This window comes from Salvelinus namaycush, unplaced genomic scaffold (assembly GCF_016432855.1).
Source record: "Salvelinus namaycush isolate Seneca unplaced genomic scaffold, SaNama_1.0 Scaffold80, whole genome shotgun sequence".
In the NCBI taxonomy this organism is placed as follows: domain Eukaryota; kingdom Metazoa; phylum Chordata; class Actinopteri; order Salmoniformes; family Salmonidae; genus Salvelinus; species Salvelinus namaycush.
Window position 1 is genome coordinate 331,995 of NW_024061531.1, and position 22,864 is coordinate 354,858.

Genomic DNA, 22,864 nt, shown 5'->3' on the forward strand with positions numbered 1-22,864 from the left:
GTAGTTACCTGTAGAGACTGTAGTTACCTGTAGTGACAGTAGTTACCTGTAGAGACTGTAGTTACCAGAGAGACTGTAGTTACCAGAGAGACTGTAGTTACCTGTAGAGACAGTAGTTACCAGAGAGACTGTAGTTACCAGAGAGACTGTAGTTACCTGTAGAGACAGTAGTTACCAGAGAGACTGTAGTTACCAGAGAGACTGTAGTTGCCGGTAGAGACTGTACTTACCTGTAGTGATTTTAGTTACCTGTAGAGACTGTAGTTACAAGTAGTGACTGTAATTACCTGTAGTGACTGTAATAGTGGCTGCAAGGTGTTCTGTGCCCTCTCAGGCTGTCCCGTCAGGACTAACAGCCATCCCAGCAGTACTGACGCCTCAAACCCCTCCTCCTCGTTGATACCTCCCCCGGTCTGTACAGCCTGCTGGGCACAGGGCAGGGCCTTCTCCAGGGCCCCGTGTTGCTGGTAAACACAGGCCAGGCCCAGACATAGGTCTCTCTGGGTCTTAAGGTCGTCACCCCGCTCCGCAATTGCCAGAGCCTGCTGCAGGTACACCACGATCTGGGCTGGGAGAAGAGACGTTCCCTCTTTCCATCGCGGGTTCAGACGCACCTATGAAACATTTATATGTAAAACATTTGAAGAATTAAAAACTCAGAAAAAAAAGACACGTCCTTTCACTGTCAACTGCGTTTATTTTCAGCAAACTTAACATGTGTAAATATTTGTATGTACATAACAAGAATCAACAACTGAGACATAAACTGTCCTGAACAAAGGGGGGTGTCAAAATCAAAAGTAACAGTCAGTATCGGGTGTGGCCACCAGCTGCATTAAGTACTGCAGTGCATCTCCTCCTCATGGACAGCACCAGATTTGCAAGTACTTGCTGTGAGATGTTACCCAACTCTTCCACCAAGGCACCTGCAAGTTCCCGGAAATTTCTGGGGAGAATGGCCCCAGCCCTCACCCTCCGATCCAACAAGTCCCAGACGTGCACCATGGGATTGAGATCCAGACTCTTCGCTGGCCATGGCAGAACACTGACATTCCTGTCTTGCAGGAGCAGTATAACTGGTGGCATTGTCATGCTGGAGGGTCATGTCAGGATGAGCCTGCAGGAAGTGTACGACATGAGGGAGGAGGATGTCATCCCTGTAATGAACAGCGTTGAGATTGCCTGCAATGACAACAAGCTCAGTCCGATGATGCTGTGACACACCGCCCCAGACCATGACGGACCTTCCACCTCCAAGTCGATCCTGCTCCAGAGTACAGGCCTCGGTGTAACGCTCATTCCTTCAACGATAAACACGAATCCGACCATCACCCCTGGTGAGACAAAACCGCGACTCGTCAGTGAAGAGCCCTTTTTGCCAGTCCTGTCTGGTCCAGTGACGGTGGGTTTGGCGACGTTGTTGCCAGGGATGTCTGGTGAGGACCTACCTTACAACAGGCCTACAAGCCCTCAGTCCAGCCTCTCTCAGCCTACTGCGGACAGTCTGAGCACTGATGGAGGGATTGTGCGTTCCTTGTGTAACTCGGGCAGTTGTTGTTGCATCCTGTACCTGTCCCGCAGGTGTGATGTTCGGATGAACCGATCCTGTGCAGGTTTTGTTACACGTGGTCTGCCACTGCGAGGATGATCAGCTGTCCGTCCTGTCTCCCTGTAGAGCTGTCTTAGGCGTCTCACATTACGGACATTGCAATTTATTGCCCTGGCCACATCTGCAGTCCTCATGCCTACTTGCAGCATGCCTAAGGCACGTTCACGCAGATGAACAGGGACCCTGGGCATCTTTCTTTTGGTGTTTTTCAGAGTCAGTAGAAAGGCCTCTTCAGTGTCCTAAGTTTTCATAACTGTGACCTTAATTGCCTACCGTCTGTAAGGTGTTAGTGTCTTAACGACCGTTCCACAGGTGCATGTTCATTCATTGTTTATGGTTCATTGAACAAGCATGGGAAACAGTGTTTAAACCCTTTACAATCAAGATCTGTGAAGTTATTTGGATTTTTACTAATTATCTTTGAAAGACAGGGTCCAGTCTGTTGTATACTGTGTAGTAATATTTCATTTGTTTTTGAAACATTAGCATGTGATTGCTTAACAAACAAACCATAGCCTACCGAGTTCCTGCTGAACAGTTCTATCCTGTGGAAGGCATCCTGTAGTGAGTGGTCCTGTCCAGTGTCCAGGCTGAGTGATGCCAGGGCCAGGTAGGGCATGTATTTACGGTTGTAGAGACGGGACAGAAGCCAGTTGAGGTCCAGGGGGGCGATGGGGCGTCCCTTCTCAGCAGACAGGGTAACGGTGAGGAACTGGAGACGCTCCGCGAAGGGCAGGGCGTCATCTATCTTTCTATATTAATAATTGAAATAATAATAATGATTTTATACTTGATTTATAACAAACTTTTATTTCTTTTTTTACCCCCTTTTTCTCCCCAATTTCATAGTATCCAATTGTTAGTAGCTAGTGTCTTGTCTCATCGCTGCAACTCCCGTACGGTCTCGGGAGAGATGAAGGTCGAGAGCCATGCGTCTTCCGAAGCACAACCCAACCAAGCCCCACTGCTTCTTAACACAGCGCGCAACCTACCCGGAAGCCAGCCACACCAATGTGTCGGAGGATACACCATAAACCTAGCAACCTTGTCAGCGCACTCTGCGCCCGGCCAGGCCCGCCACAGGAGTCGCTAGTGCGCGATGAAACAAGGATATCCCTACCGGCCAAACCCTCCCTAACCCGGACGACGCTAGGCCAATTGTGCGTCGCCCCACGGACCTCCCGGTCGCGGCCGGCTGCGACAGAGCCTGGGCTCGAACCAAGAGTCTCTGGTGGCACAGCTAGCACTGCGATGCAGACCACTGCGCCACCCGGGAGGTCAAAATTTTAATTATACAACAATCACATAAAAGTGATACAGTGTGTGTATTAAAAATATATAAAAACAAGGAACATAGGTTGTGTCCAAAATGGCATCCTTATTCCCTATATAGTACATTACCTTTGACCAGAGCACTATGGGACCTGGTCAAAAGTATTTCACTATATAGGGAATTGGATGCCATTTGGGAGCATTGACAACACAGACAACACCAACCTAAGGAGGAGGAAGAGGCTGGCAGTGAGGTAGCAGGCCCGTGCCTCCAGGTGTTTGTCCCCTTCCACCATAGACCTCCGCAGCACAAGCTTCAGCAGCTCAAACTCATCCAGGGAGGTGAATGTGTGGCTGGGGAGGCAGAGGAGCAGAGCACTGGCCTTCTCCAGGGTCGGGGGCAGCTTGTCGGCCATCTTCTGTTTGAGGTAGACGGCTGTGAGGTTGGTGTACAGGGCGATGAGGAGAGGGAGGTCAGAGAAACCGTCGACAGAGACTCCAAGGGCTTCCTCGTAATACACACGGGCCTGGGACAAAGGGGTGCGAAAAGGACATTGAAGTACATTTAAGAGCACACTCATGTTATGCATGTGTGTTTTTGTGTGTGAGTGCATGCATAAATGTATGTGTTTGTACATGTGTGTGTGTGTGTGTGTGTGTGTGTGTGTGTGTGTGTGTGTGTGTGTGTGTGTGTGTGTGTGTGTGTGTGTGTGTGTGTGTGTGTGTGTGTGTGTGTGTGTGTGTGCTGTGTCCATGTATGCCTACTCTAGTGTTCCTCCCTTCTGCCCTACCTGGGAGTACTTGAGCTTCTTGGCGCAGAGCCTCCCCAGTAGGAAGCATGCCCGTCGGTGTGCCCAGGCCATGCCCGTTCTCTTGGCCCCCTCCCTGACAATCTCCAGGTGGCCCAGTAACTCCTCCTCACTTTGCCCTGAGAACGTCAGCCAGAGGAATGAGTGGTGGAGGTCATACAGGGGCAGGAACTCCTCCTGGAGGAGAGGAGAGGAGAGGAGAGGAGAGGAGAGGAGAGGAGAGGAGAGGAGAGGAGAGGAGAGGAGAGGAGAGGAGAGGAGAGGAGAGGATATAATAGAGTACTTTATTGCCAATCAACAGTGCTTGAATGAATGAATAAACAAACACAAGTGAACTGTATGAACCAGACAGGTCTAAATCCTTCCATTTCTAAACAGTGAACCTGTGACCTCTCACCTGAAAGTGATGCATGTTGAGCAGGCTCAAGGTGGGGTCACAGATCTCCGACTCCTCCCCCTCCCAGCTCCCCTCCTCCAGGAAAAGGGATGGGTCTTCCTGGAACTCGTTCATCTCTCTGAAGGTGTTGTCCAGACTGAAGGACAGCAGCTCCCCGTCACCGCCACGCCCTAAAGCATTCTGGGATGCGTAGGAGGAGTGGTATGGGAGTGTAGCGTCATTCTTCTCTGAGATGATGGACTGCCGGGTGCTGGTGGGGGGCTTATGCTCTGAGAGAGAAAGATATGAACACTGAGCATTAGGGTTCAGACACACTGCATATGAAACTCAATGCATTAGAATTGCATTAGAAATGTATTGCATTAGAATTGCATTAGAAATGTAGCTATGAAACATCCTTGGCTGTCAAAGTAAATTGTACAAGCAGTCCAGCTTGGTGCAGCAATGTGTATCCTGCCTTCTCAACAAAATAATACAATATTCTATCAGCTTTAAATGTCATGTATGCAAAAAGTTAAACATTATTAGTTTCCTACTCTACTCCTAAACAGGGAAGAAAAGTAAAGAGTTTGACTTCGTATAGAGTTCCCTGTTCTCTCTGTTGTTTCCAAAACATCTACAGCTGTCAGGAGAAAATGTTATTGGCTTTGACTGAGACAAAAGGATGTAAGCAATAAGGCACGAGGGAGTTTGGTATATGGCCAATATACCACGGCTAAGGGCTTTTCTTCTGGACACAGCCCTTAGCCGTGGAATATTGGCCATATACCACAAACCCCTAAGGAGACTAATTGCTACTATAAACTGGTTACCAACGTAATTAGAGCAGTAAAAATACAGTTTTGTCACACCCGTGGTGTACGGTCTGATATACCACAGCTGTCAGCCAATCAGCATTCAGGGCTGGAACCACACAGTTTATAATGGCCTCTAAACAGTACTCTACCATTCAGCTGACGCTGTATTAAGAATCTGATAAACAACGTATTCACTTTGATAAACATAATATTCCCTTGTTATTTAGATAACGTATTACTAGCCTTGTTTAGGTTGGTTTCTGATGTACGTAAAATCAGACTGATCCAGTCTGTCTGTGGGAAGAAAACATGCATATATTTAACCACCTTTTCACAATAACAAATGTTTACATACATACAAACACAGTGGTTCCCTACCTACAGTAGCCTGGCAGGACTCAGTAAAACACAGTGGTTCTCTACCTACAGTTGTCTGGCAGTACTCAGTATAACACAGTGGTTCTCTAGTTACAGTAGTCTGACAGTACTCAGTATAACACATTTACATTACATTTAAGTCATTTAGCAGACGCTCTTATCCAGAGCGACTTACAAATTGGTGCATTCACCTTATGATATCCAGTGGAACAGCCACTTTACAATAGTGCATCTAAATCTTTTAAGGGGGGGGGGGGGGGGGTTAGAAGGATTACTTTATCCTATCCTAGGTATTCCTTAAAGAGGTTCCTTAACACAGTGGTTCTCTAGTTACAGTAGTCTGGCAGGACTCAGTATAACACAGTGGTTCCCTACCTACAGTAGTCTGACAGTACTCAGTATAACACAGTGGTTCCCTACCTACAGTAGTCTGGCAGGACTCAGTATAACACAGTGGTTCTCTACCTACAGTAGTCTGACAGTACTCAGTATAACACAGTGGTTCCCTACCTACAGTAGTCTGGCAGGACTCAGTAAAACACAGTGGTTCCCTACCTACAGTAGTCTGACAGTACTCAGTATAACACAGTGGTTCCCTACCTACAGTAGTCTGACAGTACTCAGTAAAACACAGTGGTTCCCTACCTACAGTAGTCTGGCAGGACTCAGTAAAACACAGTGGTTCCCTACCTACAGTAGTCTGACAGTACTCAGTATAACACAGTTGTTCTCTACCTACAGTAGTCTGACAGTACTCAGTATAACACAGTGGTTCCCTACCTACAGTAGTCTGGCAGGACTCAGTAAAACACAGTGGTTCTCTACCTACAGTAGTCTGGCAGGACTCAGTAAAACACAGTGGTTCCCTACCTACAGTAGTCTGGCAGGACTCAGTAAAACACAGTGGTTCCCTACCTACAGTAGTCTGACAGTACTCAGTATAACACAGTTGTTCTCTACCTACAGTAGTCTGACAGTACTCAGTATAACACAGTGGTTCTCTACCTACAGTAGTCTGACAGTACTCAGTATAACACAGTGGTTCCCTACCTACAGTAGTCTGGCAGGACTCAGTAAAACACAGTGGTTCTCTACCTACAGTAGTCTGGCAGGACTCAGTAAAACACAGTGGTTCCCTACCTACAGTAGTCTGACAGTACTCAGTATAACACAGTGGTTCTCTACCTACAGTAGTCTGACAGTACTCAGTATAACACAGTGGTTCCCTACCTACAGTAGTCTGACAGTACTCAGTATAACACAGTGGTTCTCTACCTACAGTGACAGTACTCAGTAAAACACAATGGTTCTCTACCTACAGTAGTCTGGCAGGACTCAGTAAAACACAGTGGTTCCCTACCTACAGTAGTCTGGCAGGACTCAGTAAAACACAGTGGTTCCCTACCTACAGTAGTCTGACAGTACTCAGTATAACACAGTGGTTCTCTACCTACAGTAGTCTGACAGTACTCAGTATAACACAGTGGTTCTCTACCTACAGTAGTCTGACAGTACTCAGTATAACACAGTGGTTCCCTACCTACAGTAGTCTGGCAGGACTCAGTAAAACACAGTGGTTCTCTACCTACAGTAGTCTGGCAGTACTCAGTATAACACAGTGGTTCTCTAGTTACAGTAGTCTGGCAGGACTCAGTATAACACAGTGGTTCTCTACCTACAGCAGTCTGACAGTACTCAGTATAACACAGTGGTTCTCTACCTACAGTAGTCTGGCAGTACTCAGTAAAACACAATGGTTCTCTACCTACAGTAGTCTGACAGTACTCAGTATAACACAGTGGTTCTCTACCTACAGTAGTCTGACAGTACTCAGTATAACACAGTGGTTCTCTACCTACAGTAGTCTGGCAGTACTCAGTAAAACACAATGGTTCTCTACCTACAGTAGTCTGACAGTACTCAGTATAACACAGTGGTTCCCTACCTACAGTAGTCTGACAGTACTCAGTATAACACAGTGGTTCCCTACCTACAGTAGTCTGGCAGGACTCAGTAAAACACAGTGGTTCTCTACCTACAGTAGTCTGGCAGTACTCAGTATAACACAGTGGTTCTCTAGTTACAGTAGTCTGGCAGGACTCAGTATAACACAGTGGTTCTCTACCTACAGTAGTCTGACAGTACTCAGTATAACACAGTGGTTCTCTACCTACAGTAGTCTGACAGTACTCAGTATAACACAGTGGTTCTCTACCTACAGTAGTCTGACAGTACTCAGTATAACACAGTGGTTCTCTACCTACAGTGACAGTACTCAGTAAAACACAATGGTTCTCTACCTACAGTAGTCTGGCAGTACTCAGTAAAACACAGTGGTTCTCTACCTACAGTAGTCTGGCAGTACTCAGTATAACACAGTGGTTCCCTACCTACAGTAGTCTGACAGTACTCAGTAAAACACAATGGCTCTCTACCTACAGTAGTCTGACAGTACTCATTAATTCCCTGAACCGTATTGACCGGGTGATCCTCCCCCTACCTAGTCTGTAGACAGTACTGATGTCAGAGGAGAAGAGTCTCTCTAGCAGGCCACTGTCTCTGGGCTCAGTACTGCAGGGGTTAACCTGGGAAAGAGACGCACGCTCCTCCTCACTCAGAAACACAAGGTGTCCATCTCTGAGAGGGAGGAAGAGAGAGCGAGAGTGAGAGAGTAGAGAGAGGGCAGAGAGAGGGAGGGGGAGAGAGACAAAGAAAGCATTATCACCCACATGACTCTGATGTCAACCACCCCTCCATCGCTCCACCCTCCATCCCTCCATCCCTCCATCCCAGCCCATCTCTCCAACCATCCATCTCTTTACACCTCCATCCCTCCATCACTCCATCCCTCTATCCCTCCACCTGAAGCATCTACTATTGACAACAGATAAACAGATAGAACATGTAAATGTGAACAGAAAACGTGACACATTGTCTGCGGTCTAAACTGTTCCTAGAAGACTGAGAAGAGTTGACGGGTGAATAAAACATTTTTTTTAAAGAAAATACAAACAACTTGTGAGCACATTATTGTGGAACAAACACCTATTTGTGTTCACAACAACTGTTCACAACCAAATCAGTATAAGCGAATAGTGGTTTGGTATTGTAATACTGTTATGTATAGTCCTAACAGAGATTTGGTATTGTAATACTGTTATGTATAGTCCTAACAGAGATTTGGTATTGTAATACTGTTATGTATAGTCCTAACAGAGATTTGGTATTGTAATACTGTTATGTATAGCCCTAACAGAGATTTGGTATTGTAATACTGTTATGTATAGCCCTCACAGAGATTTGGTATTGTAATACTGTTATGTATAGCCCTAACAGAGATTTGGTATTGTAATACTGTTATGTATAGCCCTAACAGAGATTTGGTATTGTAATACTGTTATGTATAGCCCTAACAGAGATTTGGTATTGTAATACTGTTATGTATAGCCCTAACAGAGATTTGGTATTGTAATACTCTTATGTATAGCCCTAACAGAGATTTGGTATTGCAATACTGTTATGTATAGTCCTCACAGTGGTTTGGTATTGTAATACTGTTATGTATAGTCCTCACAGTGGTTTGGTATTGTAACACTGTTATGTATGATCCTCACAGTGGTTTGGTATTGTAATACTGTTATGTATAGTCCTCACAGTGGTTTGGTATTGTAATACTGTTATGTATAGTCCTCACAGTGGTGTGGTATTGTAATACTGTTATTTATAGCCCTCACAGTGGTATGGTATTGTAATACTGTAATGCTGTAATGTATAGCCCTCACAGTGGTTTGGTATTGTAATGCTGTTATGTATAGCCCTAACAGAGATTTGGTATTGTAATACTGTTATGTATAGCCCTAACAGAGATTTGGTATTGTAATACTGTTATGTATAGCCCTAACAGAGATTTGGTATTGTAATACTCTTATGTATAGCCCTAACAGAGATTTGGTATTGTAATACTGTTATGTATAGTCCTCACAGTGGTTTGGTATTGTAATACTGTTATGTATAGTCCTCACAGTGGTTTGGTATTGTAACACTGTTATGTATGATCCTCACAGTGGTTTGGTATTGTAATACTGTTATGTATAGTCCTCACAGTGGTTTGGTATTGTAATACTGTTATGTATAGTCCTCACAGTGGTGTGGTATTGTAATACTGTTATTTATAGCCCTCACAGTGGTATGGTATTGTAATACTGTAATGCTGTAATGTATAGCCCTCACAGTGGTTTGGTATTGTAATGCTGTTATGTATAGCCCTCACAGTGGTTTGGTATTGTAATACTGTTATGTATAGTCCTCACAGTGGTTTGGTATTGTAATACTGTTATGTATAGTCCTCACAGTGGTTTGGTATTGTAATACTGTTATTTATAGTCCTCACAGTGGTTTGGTATTGTAATGCTGTTATTTATAGCCCTCACAGTGGTATGGTATTGTAATACTGTAATGCTGTAATGTATAGCCCTCACAGTGGTTTGGTATTGTAATACTGTTATTTATAGCCCTCACAGTGGTATGGTATTGTAATACTGTAATGCTGTAATGTATAGCCCTCACAGTGGTTTGGTATTGTAATGCTGTTATGTATAGTCCTCACAGTGGTTTGGTATTGTAATGCTGTTATGTATAGCCCTCACAGTGGTTTGGTATTGTAATGCTGTTATGTATAGCCCTCACAGTGGTTTGGTATTGTAATGCTGTTATGTATAGCCCTCACAGTGGTTTGGTATTGTAATGCTGTTATTTATAGTCCTCACAGTGGTTTGGTATTGTAATACTGTTATGTATAGTCCTCACAGTGGTTTGGTATTGTAATGCTGTTATGTATAGCTCTTACAGTGCCATCAAACCTATGAAACTTATCCAGAACGCTGCAGCCCGCCAGGTGTTCAACCTTCCCAAGTTCTCCCATGTCACCCCGCTCCTCCTCACACTCCACTGGCTTCCAGTCGAAGCTCGTATCCACTACATGACGTTGTGCATACCTACAGAACAGCAAGAGGAACTGCCCCTCCCAACCTTCAAGCTATGCTCAAACCATACATCCCAACCCGAGCTCTCCGTTCTGCCGCCTCTGGTCTCTTGGGAGGCAGAGTCCCTGTTCATCTTCTGAAAGCACCTGAAACCCTACCTCTTCAAAGAGTATCCCACCACCCTTTGGATAAGATAGTCTGCTAAATGGCTAAATTGTAAAAATGTAAATGTATTGCTCTTACAGTGGTTTGGCGTTGAGTGGCTTCACGTGAGCCTTGTGTACGAAGCCAGTGTTTCCTGTAGAGCAGTGTGTTCCTATGAACAGGTCCAGACCTCGGAGTAGCATCCCCTGTATCTCAATCAGGTCACCTCGACTCAGCTGGAGCTCATCACAACCTACTGGGTTATGGTCCACTACAGCCTCACAGGAACCAGTTACTGCAGGGAGAAGGGAGAGGAGAGGGGGTTGGAGGAAATGCCTTGTATTTATATTGAACACTGGCCATGGCATGAGTGTAGTGTGGCGTAGGTAGAAGGTTCCTGCTCTCAACTGTAGGATGGTCAAACTGTCCTCTCTCTGAAGGGTTAGGGTTAAGACCTCACCTATAGGGTAGTCAAACTGTCCTCTCTCTGAAGGGTTAGGGTTAAGACCTCACCTATAGGGTAGTCAAACTGTCCTCTCTCTGAAGGCTTAGGGCCTCACCTGTAGGCTGGTCAAACTGTCCTCTCTCTGAAGGCTTAGGGTTAGGGCCTCACCTATAGGCTGGTCAAACTGTCCTCTCACTGAAGGCTTAGGGTTAGGGCCTTACCTATAGGCTGATCAAACTGTCCTCTCTCTGAAGGCTTAGGGCCTCACCTACAGGCTGGTCAAACTGTCCTCTCTCTGAAGGCTTAGATTTAGGTCCTTACCTATAGGCTGGTCAAACTGTCCTCTCTCTGAAGGCTTAGGGTTAGGGCCTTACCTATAGGCTGGTCAAACTGTCCTCTCTCTGAAGGCTTAGGGTTAGGTCCTTACCTATAGGCTGGTCAAACTGTCCTCTCTCTGAAGGCTTAGGGTTAGGGCCTTACCTATAGGCTGGTCAAACTGTCCTCTCTCTGAAGGCTTAGGGTTAGGGCCTTACCTATAGGCTGGTCAAACTGTCCTCTCTCTGAAGGCTTAGGACCTCACCTACAGGCTGGTCAAACTGTCCTCTCTCTGAAGGGGAGCATCCGGCACAGCCAGGGTACTTCCTCAGGAACCACCTACACAAACAGGAAACACATTAGCTTGGCACAAAATGCTGCCATATTTCCCTACAAAATAAGAGGTGAGAGGAAATGCAGGGATAGAGGTTGATAGTTTATAGTGTGACTGAGTATGTCACTGTGTCATGTTATAAGGTGTACATACAGCATATGATGGTAGAAGAGGTATGGGTTAGGGAATAGAGACTAGGTAACTCACTAGTTGAAACGGTATGGGTTAGGGTATAGAGACTAGGTAACTTACAGGTAGAAGAGGTATTGGTTAGGGGGTAGAGACTAGGTAATTTACTGGTAGAAGGGGTATGGGTTAGGGCGTAGAGACTAGGTAATTTACTGGTAGAAGGGGTATGGGTTAGGGCGTAGAGACTAGGTAACTCACTGGTAGAAGGGGTATGGGTTAATTGATAGAGACTAGATAACTCACTGGTAGAAGGGGTATGGGTTAGGGGATAGAGACTAGGTAACTCACTGGTAGAAGAGGTATGAGTTAGGGGATAGAGACTAGGTAACTCACTGGTAGAAGAGGTATGGGTTAGGGGGTAGAGACTAGGTAATTTACTGGTAGAAGGGGTATGGGTTAGGGGGTAGAGACTAGGTAATTTACTGGTAGAAGGGGTATGGGTTAGGGCGTAGAGACTAGGTAACTCACTGGTAGAAGGGGTATGGGTTAAGGGATAGAGACTAGATAACTCACTGGTAGAAGGGGTATGGGTTAGGGGATAGAGACTAGGTAACTCACTGGTAGAAGAGATATGGTTTAGGGGATAGAGACTAGGTAACTCACTGGTAGAAGGGGTATGGGTTAGGGCGTAGAGACTAGGTAACTCACTGGTAGAAGGGGTATGGGTTAAGGGATAGAGACTAGATAACTCACTGGTAGAAGGGGTATGGGTTAGGGGATAGAGACTAGATAACTCACTGGTAGAAGAGATATGGGTTAAGGGATAGAGACTAGGTAACTCACTGGTAGAAGAGATATGGGTTAAGGGATAGAGACTAGATAACTCACTGGTAGAAGAGCTATGGGTTAGGGGGTAGAAACTAGGTAACTCACTGGTAGAATAGATATGGGTTAAGGGATAGAGACTAGATAACTCACTGGTAGAAGAGATATGGGTTAGGGGGTAGAAACTAGGTAACTCACTGGTAGAAGAGATATGGGTTAAGGGATAGAGACTAGATAACTCACTGGTAGAAGAGATATGGGTTAGGGGGTAGAAACTAGGTAACTCACTGGTAGAAGAGATATGGGTTAAGGGATAGAGACTAGATAACTCACTGGTAGAAGAGATATGGGTTAAGGGATAGAGACTAGATAACTCACTGGTAGAAGAGCTATGGGTTAGGGGGTAGAAACTAGGTAACTCACTGGTAGAAGGGGTATGGCAGCGGCTGCATGGTGTTGACAGGCACTAGTCCGTGTTGCCCAGTGGAGAGAAGGGTGCCCTCCCAGTGACTGTCCTGCCCCGTGTCTCTAACCATCAGCAAGTCATTACGTCTGAAACACAGCTCCTCCTCCTCATCACTGTGCTCGCCACTGCTCACCAGCGCCTTGGCAAAGAACGACCCTGGAGGAGAGAGAGATAAATACTGTTGAATGACTCGCAGAGAACAACAGACACACAGAAACACACGCTCACACCGGGGGATGCAAGTTTCTGTAAAGAATGAACATTTGACTGAACTGAGGCTCTGTCCTCCTTCACAGAATCCATAAAAAAATCAATTCTCAACACTTCCTCCTTTCACTGGCTATTGATTCCTCTCAGGCGTTAGGGAGAAGAGTACTTCCTTGTTAAACATTATGCCCACTCAGACAGTGTAAATGCATGGTAGTACAATAGCTCTCTAAATTACATGAAGTTAAACAGCCATCTTTGTTTTGCTGTTTTAATTTATCTCTGGACATTTTAGAACATGTAATCAGTTTAGGTTTAGTTGCATTTCATTTCTAGGTATCTAGAACAACATGTTTTGAAATGGAACAACTTTTTTGCTTCTGTTCTGCTCTGAGGAGAGTGTGATATCAACTGCTGTTGATGACGAGGGTCAAGAAAGTAAAGAATACAAGCTGTCCATAAGGAGTTCATAGAAGTCTTCATAACTTGTCCATTAGTCGTTTGTAAACTGTTCATAAGATGTCTATAAAGAGTTCATATGGTGTTCATAAGGTGTTCATAAAGTGTTCATAAGGTGTTCATAAAGAGTTCATAAGGTGTTCGTAAGGTGTTCATAAAGAGTTCATAAGGTGTTCGTTCACCCTCCTGCAGCAGCAGTCCCAGGTAGAGTGTGGCTAGGTGTTCCTCGTCTACAGTCACAGTGATCTCCAGGTCCCTCAGCAGCTCAGCGTCCAGCCAGAACGACTGGTCACACAGGAAATTCTCCAGACACCGCGCCACATAGCCTGGACATACAGAGACATATGTTCATGACATGTCATAAGGTGTTTATATCATGGCATATGGTGATCGTAAGATTCACCACGCCACATAGCCTGGACACACAACAAAGTAAGACGAAGTTGTCCCTACATCCTGATGTAAGGTCTGGTTCTTCCAGGCAGCCAGGTAGGTAGACTAGGATAGTACAGCACACCTAGAGCCAGGTAGGTAGACTAGGGATAGTACAGCACACCTAGAGCCAGGTAGGTAGACTAGGATAGTACAGCACACCTAGAGCCAGGTAGGTAGACTATGATAGTACAGCACACCTAGAGCCAGGTAGGTAGACTAGGATAGTACAGCACACCTAGAGCCAGGTAGGTAGACTATGATAGTACAGCACACCTAGAGCCAGGTAGGTAGACTAGGATAGTACAGCACACCTAGAGCCAGGTAGGTAGACTAGGATAGTACAGCACACCTAGAGCCAGGTAGGTAGACTAGGATAGTACAGCACACCTAGAGCCAGGTAGGTAGACTAGGATAGTACAGCACACCTAGAGCCAGGTAGGTAGACTAGGATAGTACAGCACACCTAGAGCCAGGTAGGTAGACTATGATAGTACAGCACACCTAGAGCCAGGTAGGTAGACTATGATAGTACAGCACACCTAGAGCCAGGTAGGTAGACTAGGTTAGTACAGCACACCTAGAGCCAGGTAGGTAGACTAGGATAGTACAGCACACCTAGAGCCAGGTAGGTAGACTATGATAGTACAGCACACCTAGAGCCAGGTAGGTAGACTAGGATAGTACAGCACACCTAGAGCCAGGTAGGTAGACTATGATAGTACAGCACACCTAGAGCCAGGTAGGTAGACTAGGATAGTACAGCACACCTAGAGCCAGGTAGGTAGACTATGATAGTACAACACACCTAGAGCCAGGTAGGTAGAGAACTTCCACATCTCCTCTACAGTCTTGAAGGTGATGACAAAGCTGTCCTTCTCAGCGTGGACAGACACCAGACGGGCAGACAGGTCCTGTAGGGAGGCAGAAGAACCGAAGACATTGTTGAAGAAACAGCGAGGATGCAGAGAAGGTCACCTTTATTCTCTACCGACCACTAGCATCTACATCAGGGAGAAACAACTTTTAGCAGGACAACGGTTGGAACTGCACCACTGGTCTAGGCAGGGTCATCTGTTTTGGTATGCCTTGACCTGTGACCTCTAACCCCTGACCTATGACCTGTGACTAACCTTGAAGAGCTGGATGACGTCCTGACTGTTGCTCTCGACGACCCTGAGTCTGGTACGGAGCGCCTCCTGTATTTCAGAGTCAGGTATTACACCTGAGCGCCGCCGACCGCTGAACACCAGCACCACGTCTACACAAGCACACGTACACACTGTCAGTCTCGAGATCACCGGTGGGAGGATTGACTGATACTGTCATATTGTAATGTAGACATCAACATGCAGAGGTAAAACTTTTAGGAGTAACTTTTCCGAGTGTGTTACAGAGCCATGCTCAGTGAGTGTATTATAGAGTCATGCTCAGTGAGTGTATTATAGAGTCATGCTCAGTGAGTGTATTATAGAGTCATGCTCAGTGAGTGTATTATAGAGTCATGCTCAGTGAGTGTATTATAGAGTCATGCTCAGTGAGTGTATTATAGAGCCATGCTCAGTGAGTGTGTTATAGAGTCATGCTCAGTGAGTGTATTATAGAGTCATGCTCAGTGAGTGTATTATAGAGTCATGCTCAGTGAGTGTATTATAGAGTCATGCTCAGTGAGTGTATTATAGAGTCATGCTCAGTGAGTGTATTATAGAGTCATGCTCAGTGAGTGTATTATAGAGTCATGCTCAGTGAGTGTATTATAGAGCCATGCTCAGTGAGTGTGTTATAGAGCCATGCTCAGTGAGTGTATTATAGAGTCATGCTCAGTGAGTGTATTATAGAGTCATGCTCAGTGAGTGTATTATAGAGTCATGCTCAGTGAGTGTATTATAGAGTCATGCTCAGTGAGTGTATTATAGAGTCATGCTCAGTGAGTGTATTATAGAGTCATGCTCAGTGAGTGTATTATAGTCATGCTCAGTGAGTGTATTATAGAGTCATGCTCAGTGAGTGTATTATAGAGTCATGCTCAGTGAGTGTATTATAGAGTCATGCTCAGTGAGTGTGTTATAGTCATGCTCAGTGAGTGTGTTATAGTCATGCTCAGTGAGTGTATTATAGAGTCATGCTAAGTGAGTGTATTATAGAGTCATGCTCAGTGAGTGTATTATAGAGTCATGCTCAGTGAGTGTATTATAGAGTCATGCTCAGTGAGTGTGTTATAGAGTCATGCTCAGTGAGTGTGTTATAGAGTCATGCTCAGTGAGTGTATTATAGAGTCATGCTCAGTGAGTGTATTATAGAGTCATGCTCAGTGAGTGTATTATAGAGTCATGCTCAGTGAGTGTATTATAGAGTCATGCTCAGTGAGTGTATTATAGAGTCATGCTCAGTGAGTGTATTATAGAGTCATGCTCAGTGAGTGTATTATAGAGTCATGCTCAGTGAGTGTATTATAGAGTCATGCTCAGTGAGTGTATTATAGAGTCATGCTCAGTGACTGTATTATAGAGTCATGCTCAGTGAGTGTATTATAGAGTCATGCTCAGTGAGTGTGTTATAGAGTCATGCTCAGTGAGTGTATTATAGAGTCATGCTCAGTGAGTGTATTATAGAGTCATGCTCAGTGAGTGTATTATAGAGTCATGCTCAGTGAGTGTATTATAGAGTCATGCTCATTGAGTGTGTTATAGAGTCATGCTCATTGAGTGTGTTATAGTCATGCTCAGTGAGTGTATTATAGAGTCATGCTCAGTGAGTGTATTATAGAGTCATGCTCAGTGAGTGTATTATAGAGTCATGCTCAGTGAGTGTATTATAGAGCCATGCTCAGTGAGTGTATTATAGAGCCATGCTCAGTGAGTGTATTATAGAGTCATGCTCAGTGAGTGTATTATAGAGTCATGCTCAGTGAGTGTATTATAGAGTAATGCTCAGTGAGTGTATTATAGAGTCATGCTCAGTGAGTGTATTATAGAGTCATGCTCAGTGAGTGTATTATAGAGTCATGCTCAGTGAGTGTATTATAGAGTCATGCTCAGTGAGTGTATTATAGAGTCATGCTCAGTGAGTGTATTATAGAGTCATGCTCAGTGAGTGTATTATAGAGTCATGCTCAGTGAGTGTATTATAGAGTCATGCTCAGTGAGTGTATTATAGAGTCATGCTCAGTGAGTGTATTATAGAGTCATGCTCAGTGAGTGTGTTATAGAGCCATGCTCAGTGAGTGTATTATAGAGTCATGCTCAGTGAGTGTATTATAGTCATGCTCAGTGAGTGTATTATAGAGCCATGCTCAGTGAGTGTATTATAGCCATGCTCAGTGAGTGTATTATAGAGTCATGCTCAGTGAGTGTATTATAGAGTCATGCTCAGTGAGTGTGTTATAGTCATGCTCAGTGAGTGTATTATAGAGTCAGGCTCAGTGAGTGTATTATAGAGTCATGCTCAGTGAGTGTATTATAGAGTCATGCTCAGTGAGTGTATTAAAGAGTCATGCTCAGTGAGTGTATTATAGAGTCATGCTCAGTGAGTGTATTATAGTCATGCTCAGTGAGTGTATTATAGAGCCATGCTCAGTGAGTGTATTATAGAGTCATGCTCAGTGAGTGTATTATAGAGCCATGCTCAGTGAGTGTATTATAGAGCCATGCTCAGTGAGTGTATTATAGAGCCATGCTCAGTGAGTGTATTATAGAGCCATGCTCAGTGAGTGTATTATAGAGTCATGCTCAGTGAGTGTATTATAGAGTCATGCTCAGTGAGTGTATTATAGAGTCATGCTCAGTGAGTGTATTATAGTCATGCTCAGTGAGTGTATTATAGAGCCATGCTCAGTGAGTGTATTATAGAGTCATGCTCAGTGAGTGTATTATAGAGCCATGCTCAGTGAGTGTATTATAGAGCCATGCTCAGTGAGTGTATTATAGAGCCATGCTCAGTGAGTGTATTATAGAGCCATGCTCAGTGAGTGTATTATAGAGTCATGCTCAGTGAGTGTATTATAGAGCCATGCTCAGTGAGTGTATTATAGAGCCATGCTCAGTGAGTGTATTATAGAGCCATGCTCAGTGAGTGTATTATAGAGCCATGCTCAGTGAGTGTATTATAGAGCCATGCTCAGTGAGTGTATTATAGAGCCATGCTCAGTGAGTATTGTAGAGCCATGCTCAGTGAGTGTATTATAGAGTCATGCTCAGTGAGTGTATTATAGAGTCATGCTCAGTGAGTGTATTATAGAGTCATGCTCAGTGTGTGTATTGTAGAGCCATGCTCAGTGAGTGTATTATAGAGTCATGCTCAGTGAGTGTATTATAGAGTCATGCTCAGTGAGTGTATTATAGAGTCATGCTCATTGAGTGTATTATAGAGTCATGCTCAGTGAGTGTATTATAGAGTCATGCTCAGTGAGTGTATTATAGTGTATCACAGCCTGGAGTGACTCTTAGTGGAGTTTTAAAGGGACCCTTTAACATTAGGTCCATTTGGGGGAGAGCTACACGGGAACCTGCTGGAGGAAAGACACAGAGAACCGTAGAGTAGCTAAGTAGCTTTGTCTACTGTAACGTTAACATTAAGTCTGTTTTCTTACAGGATGTTGACGTACTGTACATACAGACAACATGAATGATACAGTGATTATATAGACGGCTGTGTAGAATACCGACAGGGTACAATAGAGATGACAGCATCACACCACACAACCATGACCAGCATCTGTTAACACCGCAACGTTAGCAGTTAGCACATCCACGGCAGGAATAGAGAGAGAGACACCCTGGCTGGCCCAAATAGCACCGTGTGGGTCAAAAGTGCACCTCTAGGTATTAGGGTACCATTTTGAGCACATCCGTACAGAGTATCTGTGAGCAGATCAGTACCTGAGGAGAACCTCTCTCCCACGGACAGTGACACGGTGCTTCCTCTGGTGAACGCCTCCTTCCTCTTCCAGTAACTGTCCGGCTCCGCCTCCCCGCTCCCAGACTCCTCCCCCGGCCCCTCCACCCCCTCCACCACTGGAGAAGACAGGAAACAGAGGTCAGGTCAGGTCAGGTCAGAGGAACCCTCAGGAAGGAACGGGTGAGACAGCTGTTTCGGGGGGTTGATTTTAAGATAGACTTTTGTGTCAGCTACATGTGTTCTGTAAGCAAGTGCAAGATCGTGGAGCAACGTTGTTTTGTGACAACTGTGAAGAGGGAATGGAGTCCACGATGCTTCATCGTATATCCTTCTGGAACGCAAACCAGTCAAGGTAACCAGACAAAGTGAAGGAATTGGAGGTTTGTCTCTGTTACTGTATGAGGAAACATTCACACTAACAGTTAAATAACTGCTGGTGTACGGTATATTCTGTGGTCCAGCTGATGAGGACTTCAACAGTGATTAGTCTGTTTCCTCCAGAACATCAACAGAACATAAAAAGTCTATCAAAGCCCACCCATCTATTAACGTACTGCCTCTCCCAGATGGTCTATTATAATATAACGACCTGCTTAAGCTGTCCTGACAGGGCTTTGTGACCGCTGGAGGCTTCCCCCGTGTTGTGTGACACACACACCTGCGTGCACACACACACACACACACACACACACACACACACACACACACACACACACACACACACACACACACACACACACACACACACACCTGTGTGCACACACACACACACACACACACACACACACCTGCGTGCACACACACACACACACACACACACACACACACGCACACACACACACACACACACACACACACACACACACACACACACACACACACACACACACACACACACACACACCTGCTTGCACACACACACACACACACACACACACACACACACACACACACACACACACACACACACACACACACACACACACACACACACACACACACACACACACACACACACACACAGAGAAACACAGAAAAACAATCAAAAAGGCTTCATGAGTGGCTAGGCTGGCTTCCCCATGTTGTTGTCACATTGTACAGAGAGGATGGATGTCCCCAACACTTCCTCAACCTGGGACTGTTGAGACTATTGTGTAATACAATGTTTCATTGTTTGCTACAGTACACTTCCAGAAGCATTCAAACTCAACATTTGTCTGGGCAATATAACTCACGCAGGACTTAATTGGGATAGAATCAGCTGGATGTTTTACGTCATCGAATGCTTTAAGGCTTTTACTGTAGTTACCTGGAATCATAACATCATTTCCTGGGAAGTGCTCATTGGTTCCCGTCAGCGTGTACGGTGGTTCTCTCCATAGTGCATCCAGCTCAGCAGGGGAGATGTCTGGGAGGGGGGGAAGGAGATAAGTGTTACACACATCAGTATAGGGTCGCGTTCCCCTGATCAGACGTTGCATGCATCAACCAATGGTTGCGTGCCATGTCATCAACTTTGCCGCCGGGCACCAGATTGTTATAACATATGAAGTGGTTAGCTAATGAATAAAATGTCTATCCAGGCATGTGTAAGATCTGACATGCGACAGCAATGCCTGGGCAGAAGAACGTGCCCAAAGTCTGGGAATGGGGAAGGAAATTAGTAAATATCTGGGAGGGAGGAATGATATTAGTGGGACACACCCATCAGTAAATGTCGGGGAAGGAGATTAGTGTAACACAAAGTAGTAAACAACATCAAGGGGTGCATGTCAATGGTCTAAAGTGGATTCCTCCTTATATCTCCATCAATACTCTGATGAGGGACACAAGGAAGTACACATTTACTGAAAGAAGATTGTGTTGAAAAGTTGTTGTATCACAAACAGATCATATCTGGGACCAATCAGCAAGCAGTGAACAGACGTCCGTCGTCTTTACCAGGAAAGCAGATAGCCATCAGATATCGTAAAACAGGGTTTCTTAATAATGGCCCTGGGGACCACAAGGGGTGCAAATGTTTGTTTTTGCCCGAGGACTATGTCCTCACCAGCCACCCTGATCTCAAGACAGCTACTAGCACTATGTCCTCACCAGCCACCCTGATCTCAAGACAGCTACTAGGACTATGTCCTCACCAGCCACCCTGATTTCAAGACAGCTACTAGGACTATGTCCTCACCATCCACCCTGATCTCAAGACAGCTACTAGGACTATGTCCTCACCAGCCACCCTGATCTCAAGACAGCTACTAGGACTATGTCCTCACCAGCCACCCTGATCTCAAGACAGCTACTAGGACTATGTCCTCACCAGCCACCCTGATTTCAAGACAGCTACTAGGACTATGTCCTCACCAGCCACCCTGATCTCAAGACAGCTACTAGGACTATGTCCTCACCAGCCACCCTGATCTCAAGACAGCTACTAGGACTATGTCCTCACCAGCCACCCTGATCTCAAGACAGCTACTAGGACTATGTCCTCACCAGCCACCCTGATCTTAAGACAGCTACTAGGACTATGTCCTCACCAGCCACCCTGATCTCAAGACAGCTACTAGCACTATGTCCTCACCAGCCACCCTGATCTCAAGACAGCTACTAGGACTATGTCCTCACCAGCCACCCTGATCTTAAGACAGCTACTAGGACTATGTCCTCACCAGCCACCCTGATCTCAAGACAGCTACTAGGACTATGTCCTCACCAGCCACCCTGATCTCAAGACAGCTACTAGGACTATGTCCTCACCAGCCACCCTGATCTCAAGACAGCTACTAGGACTATGTCCTCACCAGCCACCCTGATCTCAAGACAGCTACTAGGACTATGTCCTCACCAGCCACCCTGATCTCAAGACAGCTACTAGCACTATGTCCTCACCAGCCACCCTGATCTCAAGACAGCTACTAGGACTATGTCTTCACCAGCCACCCTGATCTTAAGACAGCTACTAGGACTATGTCTTCACCAGCCACCCTGATCTCAAGACAGCTACTAGCACTATGTCCTCACCAGCCACCCTGATCTCAAGACAGCTACTAGGACTATGTCCTCACCAGCCACCCTGATCTCAAGACAGCTACTAGGACTATGTCCTCACCAGCCACCCTGATCTCAAGACAGCTACTAGGACTATGTCCTCACCAGTCACCCTGATCTCAAGACAGCTACTAGCACTATGTCCTCACCAGCCACCCTGATCTCAAGACAGCTACTAGGACTATGTCTTCACCAGCCACCCTGATCTTAAGACAGCTACTAGGACTATGTCTTCACCAGCCACCCTGATCTTAAGACAGCTACTAGGACTATGTCCTCACCAGCCACCCTGATCTTAAGACAGCTACTAGGACTATGTCTTCACCAGCCACCCTGATCTCAAGACAGCTACTAGGACTATGTCCTCACCAGCCACCCTGATCTCAAGACAGCTACTAGGACTATGTCTTCACCAGCCACCCTGATCTTAAGACAGCTACTAGGACTATGTCTTCACCAGCCACCCTGATCTCAAGACAGCTACTAGGACTATGTCCTCACCAGCCACCCTGATCTCAAGACAGCTACTAGGACTATGTCCTCACCAGCCACCCTGATCTCAAGACAGCTACTAGGACTATGTCCTCACCAGCCACCCTGATCTTAAGACAGCTACTAGGACTATGTCCTCACCAGCCACCCTGATCTCAAGACAGCTACTAGCACTATGTCCTCACCAGCCACCCTGATCTCAAGACAGCTACTAGGACTATGTCCTCACCAGCCACCCTGATCTTAAGACAGCTACTAGGACTATGTCCTCACCAGCCACCCTGATCTCAAGACAGCTACTAGGACTATGTCCTCACCAGCCACCCTGATCTCAAGACAGCTACTAGGACTATGTCCTCACCAGCCACCCTGATCTCAAGACAGCTACTAGGACTATGTCCTCACCAGCCACCCTGATCTCAAGACAGCTA

At 45.6% G+C, this 22,864-nt stretch overlaps 1 protein-coding gene across 1 annotated transcript in view; it reads right to left on the reverse strand.

Moving 5' to 3' along the window:
* The window catches only part of LOC120042912 (SH3 domain and tetratricopeptide repeat-containing protein 2-like), a gene marked incomplete at its 3' end in the record, with an annotated part of 29,733 nt that extends 9,433 nt beyond the window's left edge, over positions 1-20,300 (reverse strand). Inside the window, exons 1-15 of the mRNA XM_038987678.1 lie at positions 20,206-20,300; positions 18,878-19,012; positions 15,134-15,261; positions 14,809-14,914; positions 13,751-13,894; positions 12,860-13,058; positions 11,414-11,487; positions 10,488-10,683; positions 7,763-7,899; positions 5,128-5,178; positions 4,088-4,356; positions 3,673-3,867; positions 3,107-3,408; positions 2,130-2,361; positions 288-614 (exon numbers count right to left, since the gene is read on the reverse strand). Coding sequence (XP_038843606.1) covers positions 288-614; positions 2,130-2,361; positions 3,107-3,408; positions 3,673-3,867; positions 4,088-4,356; positions 5,128-5,178; positions 7,763-7,899; positions 10,488-10,683; positions 11,414-11,487; positions 12,860-13,058; positions 13,751-13,894; positions 14,809-14,914; positions 15,134-15,261; positions 18,878-19,012; positions 20,206-20,215 — 2,505 coding nt within the window. The remainder of the gene's footprint in view (positions 1-287; positions 615-2,129; positions 2,362-3,106; positions 3,409-3,672; positions 3,868-4,087; positions 4,357-5,127; positions 5,179-7,762; positions 7,900-10,487; positions 10,684-11,413; positions 11,488-12,859; positions 13,059-13,750; positions 13,895-14,808; positions 14,915-15,133; positions 15,262-18,877; positions 19,013-20,205) is intronic.
* Positions 20,301-22,864: the final 2,564 nt, after the last annotated feature.